This window comes from Rousettus aegyptiacus, unplaced genomic scaffold (assembly GCF_014176215.1).
Source record: "Rousettus aegyptiacus isolate mRouAeg1 unplaced genomic scaffold, mRouAeg1.p scaffold_m13_p_5, whole genome shotgun sequence".
NCBI classification, from domain to species: domain Eukaryota; kingdom Metazoa; phylum Chordata; class Mammalia; order Chiroptera; family Pteropodidae; genus Rousettus; species Rousettus aegyptiacus.
In genome coordinates, this window is record NW_023416308.1 from 9,123,194 (window position 1) to 9,146,989 (window position 23,796).

At 48.5% G+C, this 23,796-nt stretch overlaps 1 protein-coding gene across 2 annotated transcripts in view; it reads left to right on the top strand.

Moving 5' to 3' along the window:
- The window catches only part of RNFT2 (ring finger protein, transmembrane 2), a 60,467-nt gene that overhangs the window by 26,220 nt on the left and 10,451 nt on the right, over nucleotides 1-23,796 (top strand). For both annotated transcript variants that reach the window (XM_016149485.2, XM_016149486.2), the window contains exon 8: nucleotides 23,304-23,453. In XM_016149485.2, the coding sequence (XP_016004971.2) occupies nucleotides 23,304-23,453 (150 nt within the window). The remainder of the gene's footprint in view (nucleotides 1-23,303; nucleotides 23,454-23,796) is intronic.

Genomic DNA, 23,796 nt, shown 5'->3' on the forward strand with positions numbered 1-23,796 from the left:
TGCTGCTTCACCTCTCCCTGACTTCCCCTCGCTTTTAAAGGGCTCACGTGATTAGATCACGCACCCAGAAAATTTCCCTTCCGAGGAACTCAGAATCAGCTGATTCGGAACCCCAATTCCACCTGCAAAATCGGTTTTGCAGTGTAACATCATCCAGGTGGCGTAGCGCATCCTGGTCACAGTTCTGGGCATTGAAGTGGAAATCTGGGAGGTCGCCCCAACACGCAACCTCAGATGGTGTGAAGATGCGATTGCACATCTCATAACATGCAATCTATAAAAGCTGCTTTTATTTTTTAACAGCTGGATTCTTGTGTTGTGGAAACTGTTTAGGTTTATTATAGATTTTTTTTTTTAAAGGGATTCCTCTCGGGACACTTTGGATAGGTGTGCATTGTTGAGCCCCCTTTGTCCCATTCTGTGGTTCTGCTGGACTCAGCTTAGATGTCACTCCCCCTGGACCCCTTCAGGCAATGTTAGTTCCCTGGTGTATTTCCCTCTGGCCCCCTCTCTCCCAGCACTTGCCTCTCTGCTCCATACTTGTCTGGGTTATGGTTTCCTCCACCGGACCATACACTCTGAGGGGTGGACACATGTCAGTCTCATTCGCTGATGCAGTCCACTTCTTACAAACGCCTTGCAACGACTCTGTGAGGGAATAGCCAGGCTTGCCTAAACCCACTTTACAGATAAAACCGAGGCTCAGGGAGACTAAATAGTCTGTCAAGGTCGCCGGGCTTATAGGCAGCAAAGCTAAGACCCAAACCCAGCTCTTTGGACTTGAGCTGTAACAATAGGAACGACAGCTGATGCTTCTCAGGCCTCCCTGTTGGTTTGTGTCTCCATTGTGCAAAGTGCTTTATTTACGTCTTTTCATTTGGTCCTATCAATAATACTATGAGGTAAATACTGCTGTTATTTCCGTTTTACAAATAAGGACACTTAAGTGTCAGAGTCACCCAGGAAAGCCACCCAGGGGGTGAGCAGTGAAGCCAGGGTGTGAGCCCAGCAGGTGCTCTGGCTGTGGCTGTTACTGAAGGTGTTGGCCTTTTTTTCACCATCAGGTTTCACTGGAACAGAAAAGAAAGCCCTCAGCAAAGACGCTAGTCATTAGCAACATTAGAATTACCTAACGCGTAGTTTAGTGTGCTTTAAAAACACTCGCCTCCATCACTGTCATCGCCAAGAAGATTCTAGAGCATGTAAGCAAGACATCGTCTTTCTCTGGAAGACTGTGGGGTCATGGAAAGAGCAGACTTTGACATTAAATAGGTTCAAATTCTAGCTTCTGCCTCTGGGACCTGGATTAACCTCACCGAGCCTCAGTGTCCCCATCTTTAAAATGGGAATATCAGGAGTTACCTCATAACCCTGTTGTGAGAATTAATTAAAATGACACAGGTCAAGTGCTGGCTAGTTAGTTAATTATGGTTATTCTGAAGAAGATAGCATTACCAGTTATCCATTTATATTTTAAAGCAAGCAAGAAAGTCAGAATCGAACCAAAATCAGATGGAATGAAATACCATTTACTAAACTATGATTCTGGGACCTCAGGGAGATGTCAATGGGCATTTTGTAAAAAGATGGTCTATGGTCAGATAACTTTGAGAAATTCCTTGAACACTCTCTGCCATTTGCACATTAGCTTAGTAAAGGCTCTGAGAAGTCCTGCAGTTGGGAAACTTGTTTCACTTTGACATTTCTCCAGCTCGTTAACCGCGGAATCATTTTACTGAGGATCACAGTATGCCGCAGAATCTAGTTTAGGGGTTGGCAAACTACAACTGGTGGACCCAGTGCTTGTTTTGGTAAACAAAGGTTTAATGGAACATAGCCACCTTAGGTCATTTACGTGTTGTCTGGGTCTGCTTTCAGGCTACGGTGGCAGAGTTGAGAGGTGATGACAGAGTCTGTATGACCCACAGAACCTAATGTATGTAGTGTCTGGCCCTTTAAGAAAATGTTTGCTATCCTTCCTCTGGAATTTACATTCCTAATTCCTTCTAGTTCGGCCTTTGCAGAAGAGCTGTGTTTAATGGGGAAGTCAGTATTTTGCAGTAGACAGGCACTTTGGAAAATAGAAGACCCCAAGGAGTGAAATATGGCCAGAAAACCAACACGAGTGCCTTTGGCCGAACGTCAGCTTCAAGAACTTGACTCTTTGAAATTGCCAGGCTAATTTTTAGTTTTACCCTAAGGCAACAGGAAGGCTGCAAGGACTCTTAAAGTTCACACTCATCCCCAGGACTTGTTCTTTCTTTACTCTGCTTGAAGTTAGTAGCCAGGTGCCTACTAATCCCTAGAGAAGTGCCGAAGTCCGAAATGGCAGAAAGCCGAGGAGCTTCAGTTTGTCAGCCTGTGCCTGTGTCAGGCATCACTAATCGGTCATGGCCCTACTTCACCCAGCTGCATCTCAATGCAGCAATTCAGACAGCCCCTACCAATCGATGTCAGAGTGCAAAATGAAGCCTAAACCTTAACTTCACTGCTTTATAAAGAAAATGGAGAAAATGGACCATTCTGGCATCGCAGAGCTCTGTAGCCACACAGCTGATTGGATGATGCCCGCACAAATTATCGCGGATGATCTCCTTTATTTAAAGTCACTTGATTGCAGATGGTAATCACATTTACAAAATTACCTTCTAAGCAACACCTAGATCGGTGTTTGATTACATAAGGATATTGTAGCCTGAATCAAAACAAAAAGGAACCATCACAATCCTCCATTAAACAAGAGGCCGATTTGGAGGCTGAGGCTACTGTTTTATGTCAAGGAAGTTTCTATCTAGTCCAATTTATTGGAATTTTTAAAAGAAAATCATCGTTGAATTTGATCAGAAATCATTTGATTTTTCTCCTTAGATCTGTTTATGTGAAGAACTGCATTATTAGATTTCCCATTATGCAGAGCCTTGCATTCTTGGAACAGACCCCACTTGATCATGATGTAGTATCGATGTGACATGTTTCTGGATTCTCGAGTGCTGCTATTTTACTAAGGATTTTTGCATCAGGAATCATAGATGTTCCTCTCTCTTTGTAAGTGACTTCCCTGAAATGGCCCTCATCACTTTCATCTCACTGGCCACCACTTAGTCACAGTTGCTGCATGGGTAGCCGTGGAGCATCTCATAGCCGGGTGCCTGTGGATCTGAGCAAAAATCAGATGCTTGTATTAGAGGGGGAAGGAGAGAATGGACCTTGGGAGGCACCAGCAGTCTCTGTCCCAGAGTGCTTATCCCTGGTTTGTAGAAGAGAGACTCAAGGCCCAGCAAGGTGTGTTCACTTACCCAGGGTCACAGAGCAAGTCTGTGGCAGAGCTGTGACTTGAGCCTAGGTCTTCCAGATGCCAAGGGATCCATAATGATAAAATTTTTTTAAAATCTAGGATTAGAATAATAGCTAATGGGCCTAGTACAGTTCCAAGTGCTCCGTAGATATGAACTAATTTAATCCTCACAACAGCCCTTATCATCCCCAGGTTCCAGGTCAGGAAATAGGCACAGAGAGGGTAAGTGACTCGCCAAGGGCACACAGCTGGCAAGCAAGTGGCAGGACTGGGATTTGAACGCGGGCAGTCTGGCTCTAGAGCCCCCACTTGAACTGCCGCGCAACCCTCTCCACCCATCTGCCCCCACACCCGCCCTCCTGGCTCCATTCCCCCACCTCACAGGGCAGCGGCAACTGCTCCGTGCAGCCGAGGGCCAGTCAGAATCACTCCCAGCAATCCAGGCGCCTCACGGCCTCACCTCCCAGGCCCTCTGGTCCAGAGTCTCCTCCCTTCGCTCCCCTGCCCGCCTCTGTCTCCAGGGCCCGCACATCATTTTTTGTTGTTGATCTCGTTTTGTTTTGTTTTGTTTTGTTTCCCCTTCACTCCATTCCCTGGGAGACTCTCAGAGGCTACATTCTGCCACCAAGGGACACCGAAGGGACAGGGCCAGAGCCGGCACCTGGGACTTTGCGAACCTCAGCCTCCAGCCTCCGCCCAGTTGTAGGGGGAGCCCTTGTGTTATTTATTTATTTATCTCGCATGGCTCCACACCCCCCAAGCTGTTGCTCCCCACTGGGGAAGATGAAAAAACGGCTTCAGACAATGGAAGACGGAGGCTTGCCACATGGCCCCCTCAGTTTAATTTTCTTTAATTCATTTTATATTGAACCAAATGATACTGTTTGTTTTTAATGGCAAACACTCAGCACGGAGGAGGGGCAGCCAGGCCTCCTCTTGGGGAAATTAGGAACGCAGCTGCTATTTAAACTCCTGCCACCCCTACCCACCCCCCACCCCACCCTCTACCACTCCCCCCCCCCTCCCCAGCACTGGGCTTTTGCAAATCACTTTTCAGGTTGAAAGATGATACCTTTCACCAGCTCAGATGGTCACTGTGGAGAGAGCTGGCCCGGGCTCTGCTCAGCTGCAGTCAAGGCCTCTTAGGGCGGCCACCCCAGCTCAAGGCCCGCCCTTCTCTGGGAATAACTGGATACGCGGGAATAACTGGATACGCAGGAATAAGCAAGAACAGGAGCCAGGGCCGTGGCTGTTCTGGCTGTTCTCGGTGTTCCCTACTCCACCGCCCATCACTGAGAGTCCTGGGCAGGTAGGCACCTGGCCAAAGCAGTGTCCATCCAGAGCCCTCTCGCAGGAAGCAGGGAGGTTGAGAGCATTTTTTCATTCAGCACCTGGGAGCACATCACGGGTCAGTCTGCACTTTAACCAGATCCATGTGTTTGTGAAGGTTGGAGAGGATCCAGTCACGAGGAGAGGGCCTTCCGCCTCAGCCGAGAGGCGGCCTGCCGTCCAGCGCTCCTTCGAGTTTGAGATAAGCCAGCATCCTTCCGGAGTCCTTTTTGGCTTAGGGGACCAGAGTCAGTTTCAGTTACTCGCAGGTGAAGAGAACTTGAATGTGCGTACCAGCGCCCTTGGCAGAGGCTGGAGGATCCACAAGCCTTTGGCCTGGCTTTGGCAGGGGCTGAACTATGATGTTTAATGCCTAGTTTGGACATTGCAGAGACTCCCGCCAATCCCTCAGAGGCTGTGCTGCACCTCTGCCCGCTTGTTCACAGGCTGTTAGACCTTCTTAGGCTACAGATGAGGAAACCAAGACCCCACAGTTACTGGTTCCAGGTCACATGATTTATTCAATCATATATTCATTCTATGAATATTGGACATCAACAGAGAGCCAGGCATCCTGCTAGGCATGGGGGCTACCAGACCCAGGACTGTCAAGCTCAAAACTCAGAGCCCGATGGCAGGCAGAGAAACGGTAAGCCTAGGGCATCTTGGAAAACAGAGAAGGAGCATTAACCCAGCCCCCAGCACGGTCTTCCTAGGCAGGGTGACCTCGGAACTAAGTTTTAAAGGATGGGTGTGAGTTAGCCAGGCAAAACAGAGCCAAAAGGGCATCCCAGGAAGAGGGGACAGCCGGAGCCACAGCACAGAAGTGGGAAACAGTTTGGCGTGTACATTTTTTCCAGATAACCCGAACTTCTCCAAGGATGACATTTGCTGTGCTCAAGCTTAGGCACAACGACACGTAGTAGGTGTGCAGTGACTCTCAAATGGCCAGACGAGTGCAAGTAGGTGGTTGGTGGGAATCTGCGTGCGGGGCAAGGCGCGGAGACCCCAGTCCCTGGCTCTCAGGCCCATCCCGCCCTACCTTTCCCAGCCACATTGTGGGATCGCGGTGGTGGCCCCTACTCTGGGGTGCTGCGGGGAGTAATTAGGCAGCTAAGTGGTGATTATCTTGCTCTTCTCCAGCTAAATGATCAGGGAGGCAGCCAGGCTCCCTGAGGTGGCCTCGGAGGCGTCCACTCCGCCTCCTCCCTCCTGGCGGGGGCCTGGAGTTGTGCTGGGACAGCGGCTCCCGCAGGTCTCCCGTCGTTGGCTTTCCCTGCTGCGGGCGGGGCTGGTCTGTCTCGCGTGTCCCCCAGATGTTCCTCCATCCCCGGGGGAAGGAAGGAGCTTGGAACTGAGCTTCGGCCCACGGGAACCCCTGCTTCCATTTCTCAGCTTGTCCAAAAAGTTCCAGAGTTGATTGGAAAGCGCTTGGCCTCAGGAGGCAGGCGGATCCCAGTTTGAACCCCGGTTCTCGCCACTTCCATCTGCATCGCCCCTGACTAAGTCACATCTTCGCCTCGGTTTCCTCATCTGTAAAAGAGGTAACACTGTCTGCCTCTCAGGGTTTTACGGGAGATTCGAAGTGAGTTAGAAAAGAAATTGAGATTGAGAATGCAGGCGGGGTTGCTTCCAGCAGTTCCTGATGTGCAGGAGGCGCTCAGCGTGTGTGCCCAGTGGTCACCCCGTATCCGCAGTTTCTCTTTCCACCGTGTCAGTTACTCGCGGTCAATCTTCCGAAAATAGTACATGGAAAATTCCGGAAATAGACAATTTATAAGTGTTAAATTGTGCACCGTTCTGGGTGGCATAATGAAATCTCACACCATCCTGCTCCACCAGGCCCAGGATGTGAATCATCCCTTCGTGCAGAGTATCCATGCTGTAGGTGCTGCCCGCCCGTTAGTCGCTTAGTAGCTGTCTGGGTTATCAGATCAGTGTCAGAGAGAGAGAGAGAGAGAGAGAGAGAGAGAGAGAGAGAGAGAGACAGACAGACAGACCCAGACCACATTCACGTAACTTCTATTACAGTATGTTATTACAATCTTCTATTATTGTTAATCTCTTATTGTGCCTAATTTACAAATTAAGCTTTATCATAGGTATGTATGTATAGGACAGAATATAGTGTATATAAGATTTGGTACTATTGTGGTTTCAGGCATCCACGAGGCATCTTGGAACATATACCCTGCGGATAAGGGGGAACTACTGTGTATGTTTTTCTTTTTGTGCATCCTCGCTCGTGACCCTCACGGGTCAGGACTCTAGTGGAGGTTGCAGATTGAGGGTCAGACCTTGAAGGAAAGAAATGTTACACTTCCTAATTATCCGCATGTGCCCAGCCCTGGGCTGGGCCTCGGAGCAGTCTGGGTTAGAATCTGGTTTGGCCATGAGCTATATGTCTTCAGTTAAGTGAGCTCATGGCTTCGAGCTTCCATTGCCACATGTGTGTATGAGACTGACAGGTAATGTTACCTGCTTCAAGGAGTGTGGAGCAAGTGAGGTCATGGATTTAGAAGGCTTAGCACAGGGTTTTCAGTGCCTGCTGAATCTTTGCTATGAGGGTAAGACCTTTCCTGCCTTCAGGGGTTTGTTAGAGGGAGACAGATACAGAAGAAAAGGACAGGAGAGAGGGAGCGGACCCCTGGAACTCCGACTTCTTCCCCGCTGTGTCCTTATTCACGGTCCCTGGCACATCGCAGCCCTACGTAAATACATGGCAAGCGATGGCAGCAGAGATGCAGGGGCAGAGGACAGAAGAGGGTTGTGCTTTCGGTCCCCACCTGGGCTTGACCAGGCCGCCGCAGGAGCCTGGGGCTTGGTGTTACCGAGAGAGACTTGTCCCTGCACTAGGCGCTTGCCTGCAGCCAGGCTTCTGTGTTTAGGGCTACTCCTGGTTTAAGGGTTTCAGTACATTGTCACAATCTTAAAGCTGCCCAGAGGGAGTGGAGATTTCGAATGCTCGCCTGGCCATCACCTCACCTCACCTCTCTCTCCAGCCTGACATCCCATCTTGTCATTCGCCAGATGTTTTGAACTTTTCTTGGTCCCTCTCCCCCCGGCCCCAATCTTGCTCTTTTTCTGTCACATCCAGGCCTTAGCAGTTCCCTCTGCTGGAAACCCTGTCTCCCTGACTCTCAGCCTCATCTGGCTGACCCCTAATTGCTCTCAGGTCTCTGTTCCTACCTCACTTTCCCTGGGAAGCCTGGACCTGACCCTAGCCCCAGGGGGGTTTAGATGACTCACCTGTATACTTCTGTGGTCCCTGGGTTGCTCCTGTTTTGTGAGCATCATGGGAGGTTGTGATTGCCGGATTGTCTCTCCCCCTAAGCTTCATGCTTGATGAGACAGAAACCAGGTCTCTCGTAGGTTTCATTTTATCCCTCGCACCATGCATAGTACATAGTAGACACTCAGAACACATAGGTTGAACTAAGTAATTAGTCAAGAGTGTTGCAAAGGCGTATGGTCTCTGAAGCAGGCCATATGTAGTCAGTGTGGAGGGTCTTACTAGACTCGGAGTCAAAGAACCAGGCTTCATCTCAGCCGCTCTACTTAATACCCGTGGGACCTCTGGTGACTCAGTAGACTTCTCTCAGCCTCACTTTCGTCATCTGTACAGTGGGGATAGTAATCTTCCCGATGCGGTGATTAAACAACGTCATGCCTGTGAATGAAGCCTTCCAGTCGCTGCAGCTCAGCAAGTTGTAGCCATGATTTCTTATTTAGTGAACAAAGCAAAAGTAAGCAGAGGAAAGGGTGCCCTTGAAGTTGTGACAACATACCACCCCTGTCATTCCCCTGGAATAAAGACAGTAATATTGTCATTGGAACATTCAAAAGCCAATTATGGCACATACAAACTACATGCCAAGCATTGTCCTAGTCACTTTACATCCATCCCTCCATCCATCCATCCATCCAGCCAGCCAGCCAGCCAGCCAGAATATTTTTTGACCATCTACTCGGTGTCAGGCCCTATGTTAGGTCCTAGGGATACAGCAGTGAATAAAACATAGTATCTACTTTCAAGAGACTTACATAAATAAGATGCCAAAATAAATAAGCAATATGTGAGGTGGAGAAGAGGAAAATGAATGCCATGGTGTGGTTGCTCTTTTAACTAAGGGGATCGGAAAGGGAGTGCACCGTGCAGCTACCTGAGGAAGACTATTCCAGGCAAGGAAAACGGCATGTGCAAAGGGCCTGGGGCGGAAGCGTGCTCTGGGAGCTCAAGGAGCAGCAAGTCAGTATGGCGAGATTAGAATGGGGTCAGGGTCACCTTCATGTGTGGCCAGGCTCTGCAGAAGGGCCCCACACCAAGCTTGATGCCTTGCTGCTCGATTTTTGTTATTTTTTAACAAGAGACCCCGTGTTTTCATTTTCCACTGGGCATCACAGATTATGTAGCTGGTCCTGGTGGCAGGATGGAAAGTCAGAGAGGCGACAGGGGACCACAGCACCAGAGGCCGCTCTCGACCCCAGGCATGCTTTCTGGCCTCCTCCCATCCTGTGTCAGAAAGCCAGCCAGCCCTTCAAGGGGAGGCCTTAAATGAAGATTTTCTGCGTGTTTGATCCTGATACTGTCCTCGTGACGGTGGGAACTCTTTCTCCCCTATATTCATTTCCTGTTGCTACTGTGACAAATTATCACAAACTTAAAACAGAAAATTTACTGTCTAACAGTTCTGGAGGTTAGAAGTCCAAAATCAGTCATTTGAAGCTAAAGTCCAAGTGTCAGCAGGGTGGTTCCTTCTGGAGGCTCTAGGGGAGAATCTGTCCCCTTGCCTTTTCTAGCTTCTAGAGCCTTCCTGCATTCGTTGGCTTGTGGCCCCTTTGTCCATTTTCACATCTCTCTTCTCTCTGGCCCCCCTGCCTCCTCCTAGCAAGGACCTTTGTGGTTATATCGGGCCCACTCAGACAATCCAGAATAATCTCCCTAACTCAAGATCCTTAATTCAGTCACATCTGCAAAGTCCCTTGTGTCATGTAAGGTGACGTAGCCACAGGTTCCAGGGATTAGGCTGTAGACATCTTTGAGAGATCGTTCTTCAGCCTATACCACATCCCCCACTTTTCAGATGAGGGAACTGAGGTCCAGAGCAGAGACGTGATGGGCAAAGTCACCGTGCCAGCAAATGGACAGGCAAAATGGACAGATCTGCATGTCTGTATAGTTCCAAGCCGTGGACTCCAGACTGCCAGGAAAAGAGGCACCGTCTGCCCATCTCTACCTCTCTCTCTCCCTTGCACCTAAGTGCTAGTGCCTTAGGAGGCAGCCAGGCTTGGGTGGTTACGGCCCAGAGTTGTGTCTACTATTGCAGCTGACATGGGGACAGATAAACACAACCATCCACTTGGGACTGGGACAGAGGGAAGAGGTCGACTTTCTGCAGCTAACAGGGTGCCAGCCCCCTTCAGGCTTAATCATCAACACCTCATAATTGGGCCTTTCCTGGGTGGTGGGGAGCAGGGTCCTGTTTGTAAGAAAGCTCCTGATACGCAAGATGCTGGGATGTGGCCCGGGCCCTTCTCGTTCATCATCCGTGGCTCTTAAATAAGGTGACCGCAGCCAATGAAACTGGGTACTCGGCTGCTGCGGTTGTGGGGCTGGCTTCCCTCACAGTCTGGCGACTCCTGTGCGCTTCAGCCTGGCCCCGAGGGCTCTGTCAGCTGGCCCCCAGGGCCACTGCACCAGGGCCGATCCCAGCCATCGGCATGCTTTCTGGCCTTCTCCTCATCCTGGGCGTGGAAGCCAGAGAGCAGAGAGAAGGCCTTTATGGGGGATTTGGAATGCGAGGGAGAAGGTGGTATTGAGTATCCTGTTATCAGGAGGCAGGATGTGATTGATGGTGGGTAAGATCATCCACGCTGATATCAGACAGACCCGGATTCAAATCCCACCGCTGCCACTTATTAGTTCCATGATGTTAGGCAAAATGGTCACCTCTTCTGAGCCTCTACAAATTGAGGCTGCTAATTTGCCTCCTGCCTCATGGGGTTGTTATGGTCAATTTTAAAAGTGGACAAGCAGATTTTCAACTTAATGCCTTTTTCTTTTTTTGATAACACATGTAAGTTATTAAAAAGTAATAACAAAGACTCATATACCCAGCTTAAAAAGTAGAAAATGAATGGTACCTTAGACACTCCCCGTACACGCCCCTTGGGTTCCATCCATCTCCCTCCCTCTCTTTGCCCATAGGAAACCATGGGGTTTTTGTGGTTACCATTTCTTTATTTTCCCTGAGTCTGCTTTTTTTGGTAGTTTTTATTTTTCCTTTTTTGCGGAACTATCATTAAAGACCAGAACAGACATAAACAATGTATATCCTCCTCCCTTTCACCCCTGATTTTCTACTGAGATCTTCCTCCTGTCCTCGCCTCTCCAAGCAGGGGCACTGGCGTTTGGGACACCAAAACATCAAGCTTGTCAGTACTGTAGGAAACTTAGAATTAATAGGCTCTGAGTGAGCACCAGAGAGATGTTACTCTAAGGTATACGTACCAAGAGTCTTGGGTATCCTAAAAGTACGGAATACACACAAGCGTTATGCTCAGACGAACCTGGGTTTGACTATCAGCCCTTCTCACCAGCCTGAGTCCCAATTCTTTGCATTCACTCCAAAAATATTTAGTGTCTACTGTACGACTGGTACTGCATAGGTGTGGGGATGCAGCGGTAAATGACGCAGACAGGGTCCCTGCTTTCATTGAGTTGGGGAGGTCACCATTAAACAAACAAACATACAAACATAAAACTTCAAATTGTGATAAGCACTAGGCATCAAATAATTCATGGAGGACTCATTTAGGGAAATGGGAAGGGCATTCTCTGTGGAAATGATGTTTGAGATGACACTTGTTCTTCCTTGCCATCTGACTTTGGTTAAAATAAATTCAGGTTGCTCATCCACAAGATAGAGTTGGAAATTACCCCCTCACACCTTTGCCCTTGGTGATAGGCTCTGACTCTGCCTGGCTCATCCCAGCCGATCAGGAAATGTCAGTTCCCTTACTCCCTATCGGCCCTGGCAGTGTATGTTGCAGGATCTGCACAGGAGCTGTGTTAATGAGGTTAGTAAGCGACGGAGAACCTGCCGCTGGCAAGTGAGTTGGAAGCTCTCTAAGAGGGTCTTGCTGGCCCTTCTTTGACTGCATTTGATGGCAGGCCCTGGGGGAGGGAGAGCAGAGACAGGGTATATTGTCCCCTGTCAACAAGAATCCTAAATCTTTTTGTAGAGAAGGTAGTGTAGAGTAACAGGAAGGCTCTGCCGTAGAATCATATCCCAGCTCTGCTGGTCATTTCACCTCCGAGCCTCCTCATCTCCAACCTAGTCCTTATAATACCTCTCTGGTGGGTTTGTCATAGGGAACAGTAACTTTTAGTATATTAAGTGCCCACCACATAGTGGACGGGTACTCAGCAAGCCTGCCTCACTGTCACTGTACCCATCAGAGCAGGGAGGAACTGGGAGGAAGGTACCGATGGGCTGGGCACAGCCGAGCGGACGAAGAGGCAGAGTCAGAGGGCTACTTCACATCATCTCGGTTCAAGTCCTGGCTCCACCCTTTCCTAACTAGGTAACGTGGCGCAGGTCCCTTATCCCTGAACCTTGTCCCCTAGTCTGGAAGACAGCTAAGAATAGAATTTCCTTCACTGTGCGCCTGTGAAATCATGCAGGCAAGTCACCTTGCACAGTTCCTGACCTCAAGTCGAGGGGCGCTGGTGCGGTCACTCTCTACTGGACACATGGCCACAGCGGGGAAATAATCGAATAAGAGGGAGAACGTAAAAGGCGGCGTCGCTTTGCACCAACAGCGACCTCCTTTGTCCACGGAGGCCGAAGAGCTGCGGACTCTGGGCTTGGTATCGGCGCAGGGGTCTACCGGAGGCCCCGGCCCGGAGCTGGGGGGTGCATGGACCCGGACGGCCGGGGGCGCGAAGCTGTGACCTCATCGGCCGGCGCCGTCCCGCGGGGCCATGAGATCATGAGATGCCGGCGCTCGCCGAGGAGGCGATTTGTTGGGAGCGCGGGGACAGCCGGCGGCCCGCCACGGTGATCTCATCCAGCCCCGGGGAGGGGGGAGGAGGGAGGAGGAGGAGGGAGGCTGGCAGCCCGAAGGGAGATTAATGGCCGCCGCCGGCCCGGTGACGTCACCGCAACGCCTGTTGCCAGGCAACGCGACAGCCTCTGGCCCCGCCCCCGCCAGCTCGGTCCGCACTTGCCATACTCAGCTTCTATCTTTCCTGGATCGCTTTTCTCTTTCCTTTTTTCCTTGGGGTTTTTTGTTGTTGTTGTTGTTATTTTGAGGTATAAATTACTCACTGTACATGCTCTAATTATAAGCGTACAAAGCTCGATGCGTTTTTACATATGTATGTCCATATGTTTCTAGATTATCACCAGCTCTCTCTAATAGAAATATAAAGTAAGCCACACAGGCAAATTAAAATGTTCTTAGTAGCCACATTAAACAAATAAAAATTTATCCTAGTATGTCCAAAGTATTATCATGTCGACTCAGTATAAAAATTTTAATGAGATATTTTACCTTTTTGTTTTTCTAAGACTGAAATTCCCTGTGCATTTTATACTTTCAGTACATCTCGATTTGGATTTAGCCACATTTCAAGTGCTCAGTAGCCACGTGACCAGTGGCTACCATATTGGGCAGCTCAGGTATGGAACATTTCTAGTACCTGGAAGACTCCTTCATTCCCCTTTCTGGTCACTACCCCTGCCAAGCGTACCCATTATTCTGAATTTCCTCATCCCTTTCCAGTTCTCTCTTCCTACACACACCTTGTATCTTTTCTTTCCCTCTCCGTACAACTCACTTTATCTGAGAGTCTTCCTTTCTCTATTTCTCCTGTGGGCTCAAAGCAGGAGATGGGAAGTCATACTGCATTTAAATCCCAGCTCTACCACTGCGTAGCGACTTGGACCACCTGCCTCATCTCTTTGAGCCCCTCTTTTCTCGCATGTTATCTAAGCTCATAAGAGTGTCCATCTCCTAGGGCCGTCAGAGTTCGGGGGCAGCATGCAACTACTGTGTTCCAGAGAAACTCATCACCAAACTGTGAACCAGCCCTAGTTCCCTTTTTCTGCTAGTTTCCGTTTTCTTCAGTCTTGTAGTCTCTCATCAGCTGAGTCTCCCACACGCTTTGCCTCCGTCCCATGCCTTTTGAGCGTTCTCATCTGAGGAATGGGAATGATCACAGCCTCCCAACCAAGGGAGCATCCAATGTGCATTCCTGGCCCATAGTGAGTGCTTAATAATAAAGAGATGACTTTCTTTTTCCTCTTTGTCCCCTGCCTGCCTGTTTACTCACTCCTAGATGTTCTTTTCCTCTGCCTTTTCTCTCCTGTCTTCTTCGGCCCACACTCCCATTGATCCTCCCTTGTGTCTGTCTCTTTCCCTCTCTCCCTGCATTCCTCCAGCCTTCTTTCTATTCCTAGTCTGCTCTACACTGCTTCCTCCGACCACTCCTGGACACACTGTTCTGAAGCCAGTTATCAAGCTCCCCCCACCTTACTAGCTTCTTCAAGACGGGGAAGACCAAGACTGGGCCTGCCCGCCCCTCAGCTGATGGGCACAGCCTTTCTGAGGTCGCCGTTCCAGCTGTTTTGTTCCGAAGGGCTCAGTCAGCTGCAGCCCCCCATGCATCCTGCAATCATAACAGACCCACAGGCCACTTTCCCCAAAAAATAAGTCTTTGTCTTCAGCCCCTTGCGCCTGCCCAGCCAGCCTATTTGGGAGCAGGAAGTGTGGCCCTGTCCCATGTGGGTGGGCACTAATGAGCAGCCCAGGGCAACAAAAGCAAATGAGGAAAAACCACCCAGGAGTCCGAGGAGCCCTTTGCACTTCTAGGAGCCTCGCTGGCCCCCGAGGCTGGATGCAGTTCCTGCGTATTTCCCCCTACCCACCACCCCCGCCCCCGACCTGTGCCTTAAAGGAGGGCTTTGCAGCCATGACACCATTTGACCCTGTGCTTTGGTTCAGGAAACTTTCTGGCCTCCTTCTCTTGACACCACCTTTCTTTTGGGGGAACTGCCCCACCCTCTCCCTTTGGTTCTGATAAAACTGTCCAGTCAAGGCCCCCCACCCACTCCCATAGCCATGTGACCAGGCCTGACCAATTATAGAACCCCCTGGCTCCGTTTGGCCTCTGAGCTTGGCTCCAAGGGTGGAGGCTCGACTCCAGTAGGGCCATCTGAGACTTTGCCATTCAGTTTGGTAAAAGGGCCAAGGGAGAAACAAGGTCTCTCTTTATGTTGGAGTTCGAGCCATAAGAGTATTGGCAGTGGTCATCTTTCCTACCAGTTGTAGGTGGATCCAGCACTTTGTAGCAGTGTGTGACCTGGAGCACGTTACCTATCCTCTCTGCCTCAGTTTTCTCATCTGTGAAACGGTCGGATGAATGGCGCCTATCTCAGAGTGTTGTGCAGAGTGGTACCTAGCGCATAGTAAGAGCTAAGTCATCTTTCTCCTCGTCGTCATGACTGCCACCTGGAGAGAGCCTGCCCTTGTCAGCTTGGACAGGACGAGCTGCAGAGAGAACCTGAGCTGAGAGGTGAAGAAGAGGAGGGAAGATAGACAGAACTACAGAAAGAGAGAGAGATCTGTGCCTCCATTGTTTGAGCTCCTGGATCCAGCTGTACTTGAAGCCAGAGCCACCCCTGCCTTCCCAGTTTTGTGACCTAGAACATCTTGTTTTTTTGTGTGTAACATACTTTGTTAGCTCTCTGTCACTTAAAACCTAAACAGATGCTGTAATACAAACTGTTATGCCAGTCATTCTTGTAACTGCGCCTAGAGGCATTGAATGTCACCATCATCAGAATAGACCACTGAAGCCCAGAAAAGGCCAGCAACTTGCCCAAGGCCACACAGCTCAGGAGGATGCACACCTAGCTATCTGACTTCAAAGTCCCCACTTTTAACACTGTTTCACATTACAAATGGTTACACATAAAAATCAGTTCTTGTCCATTCTGCCTTCCTGGTCTACTGCCATCCTGTTTAATCAGCCTTAATTCATTTTGTCTGTAAGATGTTTTACACTTGCCAGACTACTAGCAGAGGCAACAGTACTTTCCACGTGCCAGGCTCTGAACTCAGTGCTTTACACGCATTAGCTCATTTGTCCTCCCAGGAACCCTAGGAGGTAGGTACTCGCGTTCTCCTCATTTTACCAAAAAGGAAACAGGCATAGAGGGATGAGGTAACTCGCCCCGGTAAGAGGCAGAGTCAGAATTGAAACCCAGGTCATCTGACTCCAAAGTTCATGCTCTTCACTGTTGTACTTGCCCGGACTTCAGGGCCTTACCAGCTTGGAAGGGGCAGAGCTGGGACGCACACAGTCCTTCCTACTTCCTTGTCACTGCATGTCTTTCCCATGGTACTCTTGTGCCCAGCCCAGCAGTCACCGGATGAAACCCCTTCCTCTCTTCCAGCCTCGTCATTTTATAAACACTTCTTTGTATGCAAGTCCTTGGTTCTTAGCACCTTTGGCATGAGGGTTCTCTGTGAGCCACGCCTGTAGAAGATCTAGCTGTTTAAGTCACAAGGTCATTTAATCCCTTTGTTCATTCAGTCAGTCAACAAACACCTACTGAGTGCCACCCTTTGTATTAGTAAGAATTAGAATAAGCTAATAACAGCAAATAACCAAAAATAATAGTGGCCTAATTTTTAAAAGTTTATTTCTTTCTACATAAAGCCCAAAGACATCTTCTGGTTCACTGCTTCACCAGTCCTAGGGTATGGGACTCCTCCTCATGGTCTAAGGTGGTGGCTAGAGCACCAGCCATCATATCCAAGTCCTAGACAGCAAGATCGGAGAGAGGAGGAAGAATAAGGTGAAAGATTCTCTGAAGTTGCCTCATGATGCTTATACTGACTGTATCTTAGTGACTAAAATGGTACCCAGATACAAGAGAAGCTGGGAGACATGGTCTGGTTTTCAAGACAACTGTGTATCTAGCTAAAACAATTGAGGATTCTAGTACTAAGAAGGAAGGGGAGAATGGATGTAAACAGGATTTTTGAACAGGATATGGTTCTTTGGTCCTTTGCTCTCATGCCTAGCCAAAAGAACAGACCACCACCACCATCACCACCACCATCATCATCATCAAAGGTATCGAGCACTTACTCTATACCAGGTGCTTCTCAGGAGTTCTCTAATGTTTTAGACTCAGGACCATTTCTAAAAAGTTTTGAAGAATCCCAAAGAGCTTCTATTTACGTAGGTTAGAGTTATTCATAGTAGCAGTTAAAAGAGAACTTTTTATAAGTCTTACTAATTGGTTTAAAATAGCCCACTACATGTTAACATAAATAACATTTTAACGAGACATAGTGTATTTTAATTACTGAGAAGGGATTTTTTTTTTTTTTTACATTTTTATGGATTTCGTTAATGTTCGGCTTCGTAGAAAATACCTGCATTTTCACATTTGTTACAGCATCACGTGTCATGTTGTCTCAGGAAAGACTCCAGTGTCCACTAGTTGTTAATAAATATGTCAGATCATGTCTTAGAGTTATTATGGAAATAATTTTGACATCACAGACCCCCTGAAAGGAGTTCGGGGACCGCCAGGGTCCCGGACCACACTCTGAGACACACTGACTTCGTGGGGTGCTCCCAGTAATCCTGCATAGTGGGCACCATCAAGGTCACAGGTTTTCCCCAAGTGGTTTTGGGAGGTAGCCATGGAAGCTCAGTGATGGAGTGGCAAGCTGAGATAGGGCAAGGAGAAGAGCAGCTCATGCAGAGGTCAGCAGGAGCCTGGCACGTGGAAGAAGGTTCCATGGGGCCGTGTGTCTCCAGTGTAGATGGGGCCAGGTCAAGAGGGCATGGAAAGCCCTAAGAGCAGTGGGGAGCCACGAAGGGTTATAAGCGGGGGTCTGCAGTGATCAGCTTTGTTCTATGAAGAAGGTTCTGTGGGGAGGCACAGGTATTGCTCTCCTCGGGGCAGTGTGGCTGGCTTTTTTGGCGCAGGGTCTTGGAGTGCTAATGCTCCAAGCTAGCCTTAAGAAGCACTGGCAAATATTTCCAGCCATCTACACATCAGAGTCACCCAGGAGACATGGCCTGTGGGACAGTCTGCAGCCAGGGTGACTGCTTCATCTCTCTTTGGCCTCTTAGTCCAAAATGAGCTGCTTTTAGCTGGCCACAAGTAGCAGAAGTAATAATAATAATAATACCCACTATGTAATGTTATGGTATGTCACATCTTGTTTTAAGCTCTTTGCATGTGTTACTTGTTTTTCTGACAAGAGATTAAAAAGTGGCCTTTGCAGCCAGCCCACCTGTATTGAAGTTCTGTCTCTGCCACCTATGAGCCATGTGACCTTAAGCAAGTGACTTAACTTCTCTGTGCCTCAGTTTGTTCTTCTGCAAAATGAGCTTCACGATAGCTCCTATCTTACTGGTTGTGAGGATGAAACGAAATCATAAAAGTGCTTAAAACAGCACCTGGCAAGTAATAAGTCCTCAATGTCTATATTTGCTATTATTACCGTCACAGCCCTCTGAGGGACATGTCATTATCTCTGGTTTATCAATGAGGACACTGAGGCCCACTTATTCATTCGGCGGATGTTTATTGCGTACCCTGTTTGGTGCCCAGCACCGTTCTAGGTTTTGCAGACAGAAACCATTAATGGCCAAAAGATATGGAGCCCCTGCATTTCAGGAGCTTATACAAAGAACTATAGGCAATGTTTGGGGGTGAGCACAGTGAAGAAAATGAAGGCGAGACACAAAGGGTGGGGAGTGTCAGGGAGAAGAGGGGAGTCCACAGGTGCTATTTGATGGCCACTGGTCAGTGTTCCTTCCTGACAAGGTGACATTTGTGCCAAGACCCACGGAAAGTGAGGGAGCCAGTGGACAGGTATTAGAAGGAAGGGTGATCCAGGGAGAGGGAAGAAGAAATGCAGGGGCCCTGGAGTAGGACCGTGCTTGGCTTTTGTTGAGAAATAGGCCCCGTCAGACATGGGCAGGAGGCAGATCTGTAGGATCTGGAGGACGTGGCAAGGGTTTCGGATATCACTCCCCACGAGATGGAACACATCGGCAGGTTCGAACCCAACCTGATGAACTGAGTTGCCTTGTATCTGGAAAAGCTCATTCTGGCTGCTGTGTGAGGGATAAACCATAGAGGGGACAAGGACAGAAGCAGAGGTCAGTTAAGGACCCCTGTTTCCAACAAGCTTCGTAGACAGATCAGATGATGATTATGAGGGAAAGGAGAATCAAAGATGACCGCAGGGGACCGGGCACAGGGAGAGGGAGGACTTGGCTAGAGGTGCACAGCTAGGAAGTGACAGAGCTGGGACTGAAACCCAGGCAGAAGATAAGCAGAGAAAACCTGCGTTCAAATCACAGGTCGGCTACTGGCCAGCTGTATTTGTCTGCTCAGGCTGCTCTAACAAAATGCCACAGGCCGGTGGCTTCAACAACAGACATTGACGTCTCGTAGTTCTGGAGGCTGGGAAGTCCAAGGTCAAGGCGTTGGCCTGTCCGGTTCCTAGCGAGAACTCTCTTTCTGGCTTGCAGACGGGAGTCTTCTCGCTGTGTCCTCACGTGGCAGAGAGAGGGAGGGAGGGAGGGGAAAAGGCGGAGAGAATGCCGGCCAGCTAGCTCTCTCATATCAGTTCTTATAAGGGCACTAATCCCATTCATGAGGGCTCCACCCTCATAACCTAATTTTTTCACCAAAAGGCTCCTTCTCCAAATACTGTTACATTGAGCATTAGGACTTCAATTCAACCCATAGCACTAGCCAAGTAGTCTTAGATGAATACTTTAGTTCATTCTTTTTCTTTCTTTCTCTTTCTTTACTCCTCCTTCCCTTCCTTCTTTCCTTCCTCTCTGCTTAAAACAACCATTTTATGACTTCTCATGATTCTGTGGGTTAGAAGTTCAGTCTGGGCATGTTGGGGACAGTGGGTCTCCACATGATGTCTGCTGAGGCTGGACCATCCAAGATGGCTTTTCCTCTCTTGGTTCCAATGCCTCAGCTGAAATGGCTGGAGTGACTTGTATAAGGCCCTGTACCTGGGGCCTCAGTTCTCACTGTCGGCTGCTTTGCTTTCTTCTTCCCCATGTGGCTTCATAGCCTCTCCCTCTGCTCGTGGCCTCTTCACGTGGCCTCTCCTTGTCGCCTGGTTTTCTCACAACATGGGGGCAGCAAGGGGCATGGCAAGCAACAGGAAGGCAGTGAGAGCTGCCAGGTCTCCTAAGGCCTGATCTTGAAGTCCCAGATCGCACCTCTGGCTCATTCTAGTGTTCCTTAGTTTTTCGGAACCTGAGGTTTCTCATCTCTAAGAGATGACAACAGCACATCTCCAGATGATCATTGCGAGCTCTGATCACATACTGGGCCCTTCCTGGGTACCCCGTATGTTAGGTTCATTTGCCCGTTTAATCTTCACGATCACCCTGGTGTATATAGGAGCCAGATTGCACTGGCTACTGAGTAAATGGTGGTTAAATTTTCAGAAAATTTTCAAGTAGTTATTAAACCCTTGGCAGCTTGAAATTGGCCTTGTGGGAGTATTTACACCACAGAAATTGGCAAACACACAAATCAAGGCCTTGTTTTGTTGTTTTCCAGAGAGCTGGTTTACCAGGATACCACTGTGGGTGGGTGGGTGGGTGCATGGATGGATGGATGGATGGATGGATGGATGGATATATATATACATATATATATAAATAAATATATATAAATATATATAAATATAAATATATAAATATATATATATATATATATATATATATATATATATATATATATATATATATATATATATATAAATTTCAACCCCCTTTACAGATGAAGAGACTGAGCCTCAGGTTAAATTTTTGTCCAAGATCAACCAATTTAGTAGGTGTCAGATCTGATCTTGGAGCCCCAAATCCCGTGCCCTAACTCACTGTGCTGTCCTGCTTCTATCGATGAAAAAATGTGTATGAAAGAGATTCAGTAACCGGCAAAGCTGTATAAATATTCGTTACTAATCTCAGCGCAGAAAGATATTTCATCTCTATCCATTCTTTATACATTTACGCCGCTAAAAACCGTCCGATTGTGTCTCCCCTCCCTCCCTCCTCACCCCCGTAATACTTCAAATCATCTTTCCCATGTAGGTGCATCTCAAGAATTCTCCTTCTCTGTTCATGCCTTCCGCTCCTCCGCCCCTTCCAGAGTCAGCCCTCTGTTGTTCGCTTGTTTCCCGTTTCACTTTTTGCCCACCCCGCCCCCATCCTAGCAGCAAGGAAATCAGAATAGAATCTGCCTCCCCGCCGCCTGTATCAGACAGAATCCCAGAAGAGAACTCCCGGGACCTCAGTCCTGCAGCACTTGCCGCCCTCCGCACTTCACCGGTGGCGGGGAGACCAGACCGCTCAGAATCTGATCTCTGTCCCCGTGTTCTGACACCCCGGAGAAACCACACGTTCCATATGGTGGTCGTCAGAAATAACATGCTTACGAAACCTGGAATTATAAAACTGCTTAATTAGAGAGAGATGGTTTCACTGGGATATGCCCAGTTTTCCCCAGTGGTTTTATCTCCTCCAAGTGGCCCGCCCCCGACAGCTAATTACTACCTTGAGCATGGTGCCATACAAGCGCTCACTCCCTTTATTTTTTCTTCTGTGACATTGGCGCTTGCTTATAAAGAGACAGCCTCTCCTTGATGTTCCAGCTCTCCTTCAGCAAACTCTGTGAAGTTGATGTGAGTAATGAGGGTGGAATCTTTAGCTTCAGAGGGCCCCGGTTATTAAGTGAGCACCTACTGTGTGCTAGATACCGGTGATATGACCAGAAACTAAATTATCTTTGCACTTATGAGGCTCCCCAACCAGTGAGACAGACAGATACCAAAATAATGTTTTAAATATTGTGAGAAGTGCTCTGAAGGAGTGATTTAGAGGGTATATAACAGGAGCACCTAATTTCATTAAAGAGTTGGGGAAGACTTCTCATTGGAGGTGACAGTTAGCTAAGACCCAAAAGATGAATGGGTGTTAGCTTGGCAGAGAGCTGGGGACCAGTATTGCCTCTGCAGAGGAAGAGCTTGGCCTATATAGTGAAGCCACTAAAAGAAGGACCTGAACCCGCTCTGAAATTTGGGAGATGTGTTGGAATCTTTATCATCAGTAATGGAAGGAAAGAAGAGAAGGAAATTCCTGGAAATAGACTTGCTGGAGCAAAGATTATTTACATTTTTTAGGCCACGTATGTCTAGGCCTTATGTTTGTTCCTTTATTTTAATCAGGTTTATCGAGGTATAATTTAAATACAATAAAATGCACAGATTTGCAGCACATATTTCAATGAGCTTTGGCAAATGTGTACACTCCTGTGACCACCATCCCAATCATAAGATAGAATATTTTTATCACTCCCTAAAATTCCTTGATACTACCTTGCAGTCAGTTCTCCTCACCCCTCACTCTGGGCAACTATTGATCTGATTTCTATCACTACGGGTTAGTGTTACCTATTCTGGGACTTCATATAAATCAGAAATGTGCAATATGTGCTCTCTTATAACTGTCTCCTTTGATCTAACATGATGCCTGTGAGATTCATCCATATCGTTGTGTATATCAGCCATTTGTTCATTTTTTATTGCTGAGTAGTATTCTATTGTATAAATATACCACAATTTGTTTATCTACTCTTCTGTTGACAGGCGGTTGGACTGTTTCCAGTTTGGGGATATTATGAATAAAATTGCCATGACCTACAAATGGGCATATGTTTTTATTTCTCTCAGGTACATACCTAGGAGTGGAATTGCTGGGTCATAAGTAGGTGTATGTTTAACTTTATTGGACCTGACAGGCTGGGGCTATTTTCATCTCCATTTTATAGCACAGGCCACAGCTTGAGGGACTTATCCAAGGGAAAAGGAAGAAGGGAAATAGAACTTGTTGAGCACTGCTGTGTGCCAGATAAAGTGTGAGGTGCTTTTCCTGCTTATCTCCTTCAATCTTGAGAACAACCCCAAAAGGGAGGAGTCGTGACGTCCATTCTGTAGATGTAGACACTGAGGCTCACCAACGCCCAGCAAGATAAGATTCAAGCCTGGCCCCGTCTGAGTCCCCAAGTCCATGTTCTTTCACCAGATACTATCCTGCCTCCGTGGTGACAGTAGACATTCTCCAGGAATGGAAAACACATACCTTCCCCTGCCTGCCTCTCGGCCTGCCCTTCCCTGCGTCCCGTGGTCCCTCCTGCCCCATGTCCCTGTGATGCCTGGGTCAGCCCTCTAGAGAAGGGGGTGATCTGTGTGCAGGGCAGGGACTATGCCCTCACATTTGGCTTTGAGCCTCAAAGGCACCAGGGTCACTGCCCACCCTCCAGCTCTCTACGAAAGGTGTCTGGTTTCTCCATCTTTGAAACACTATCCTCAGGGCTCTGATCTTCTGGGCTGGTGAGCCGTGGGTGAGGGCAGCGGGCAGGGGCCACGTCTCCCCGGCCATATCTCAGGCCCATTAGGAGCAAGCCTGAGTGCTTTCCAAAGCTGATTAATGGCCTGCCTGTGACCTGGAATGTCATTACTGCCCAGGCTGGGGGCCCCCCGGCTGGGTCCTTTGGGTCTTTACTGCTAATAATAATTGATGCTTTCTGTGTGGTTTCAGGGAAAGTTCTATCTGGTCATCGAGGAGTTGAGCCAGCTGTTCCGATCGCTTGTCCCCATCCAGCTGTGGTATAAGTACATCATGGGTGATGACACCTCCAACAGCTACTTTTTGGGAGGGGTCCTGATGATCCTCTACAGCCTCTGCAAGGTGAGGTGCCCAGAGGCTGGAGAGCTGGCCTGCGGAAGGCCCCATCCACTAGCCGGGCCTCGGGAGCAAGTAGGGAGCTTGGAATAACACCCTAATCTCTCTTTTTTCAACTGAGGTAAAATTCTTATAACACAAAATTCAGTGACATTTAGCAGATTCGCAGTGTAGGTACCACCACCACCTCTAATTAGTTCCAAGACATTTTTGTCACCCCCAAAAAAGAAACCCGGTCCCCATTAGCAGTCACTCCCCATTCCTCCACTCTCTCCCCCAACCCGGCCCCTGGCAACCGCTGGCCTTCTTGCTGTTTCCATGGATTCGCCCCTTCTGGATATTTTATACA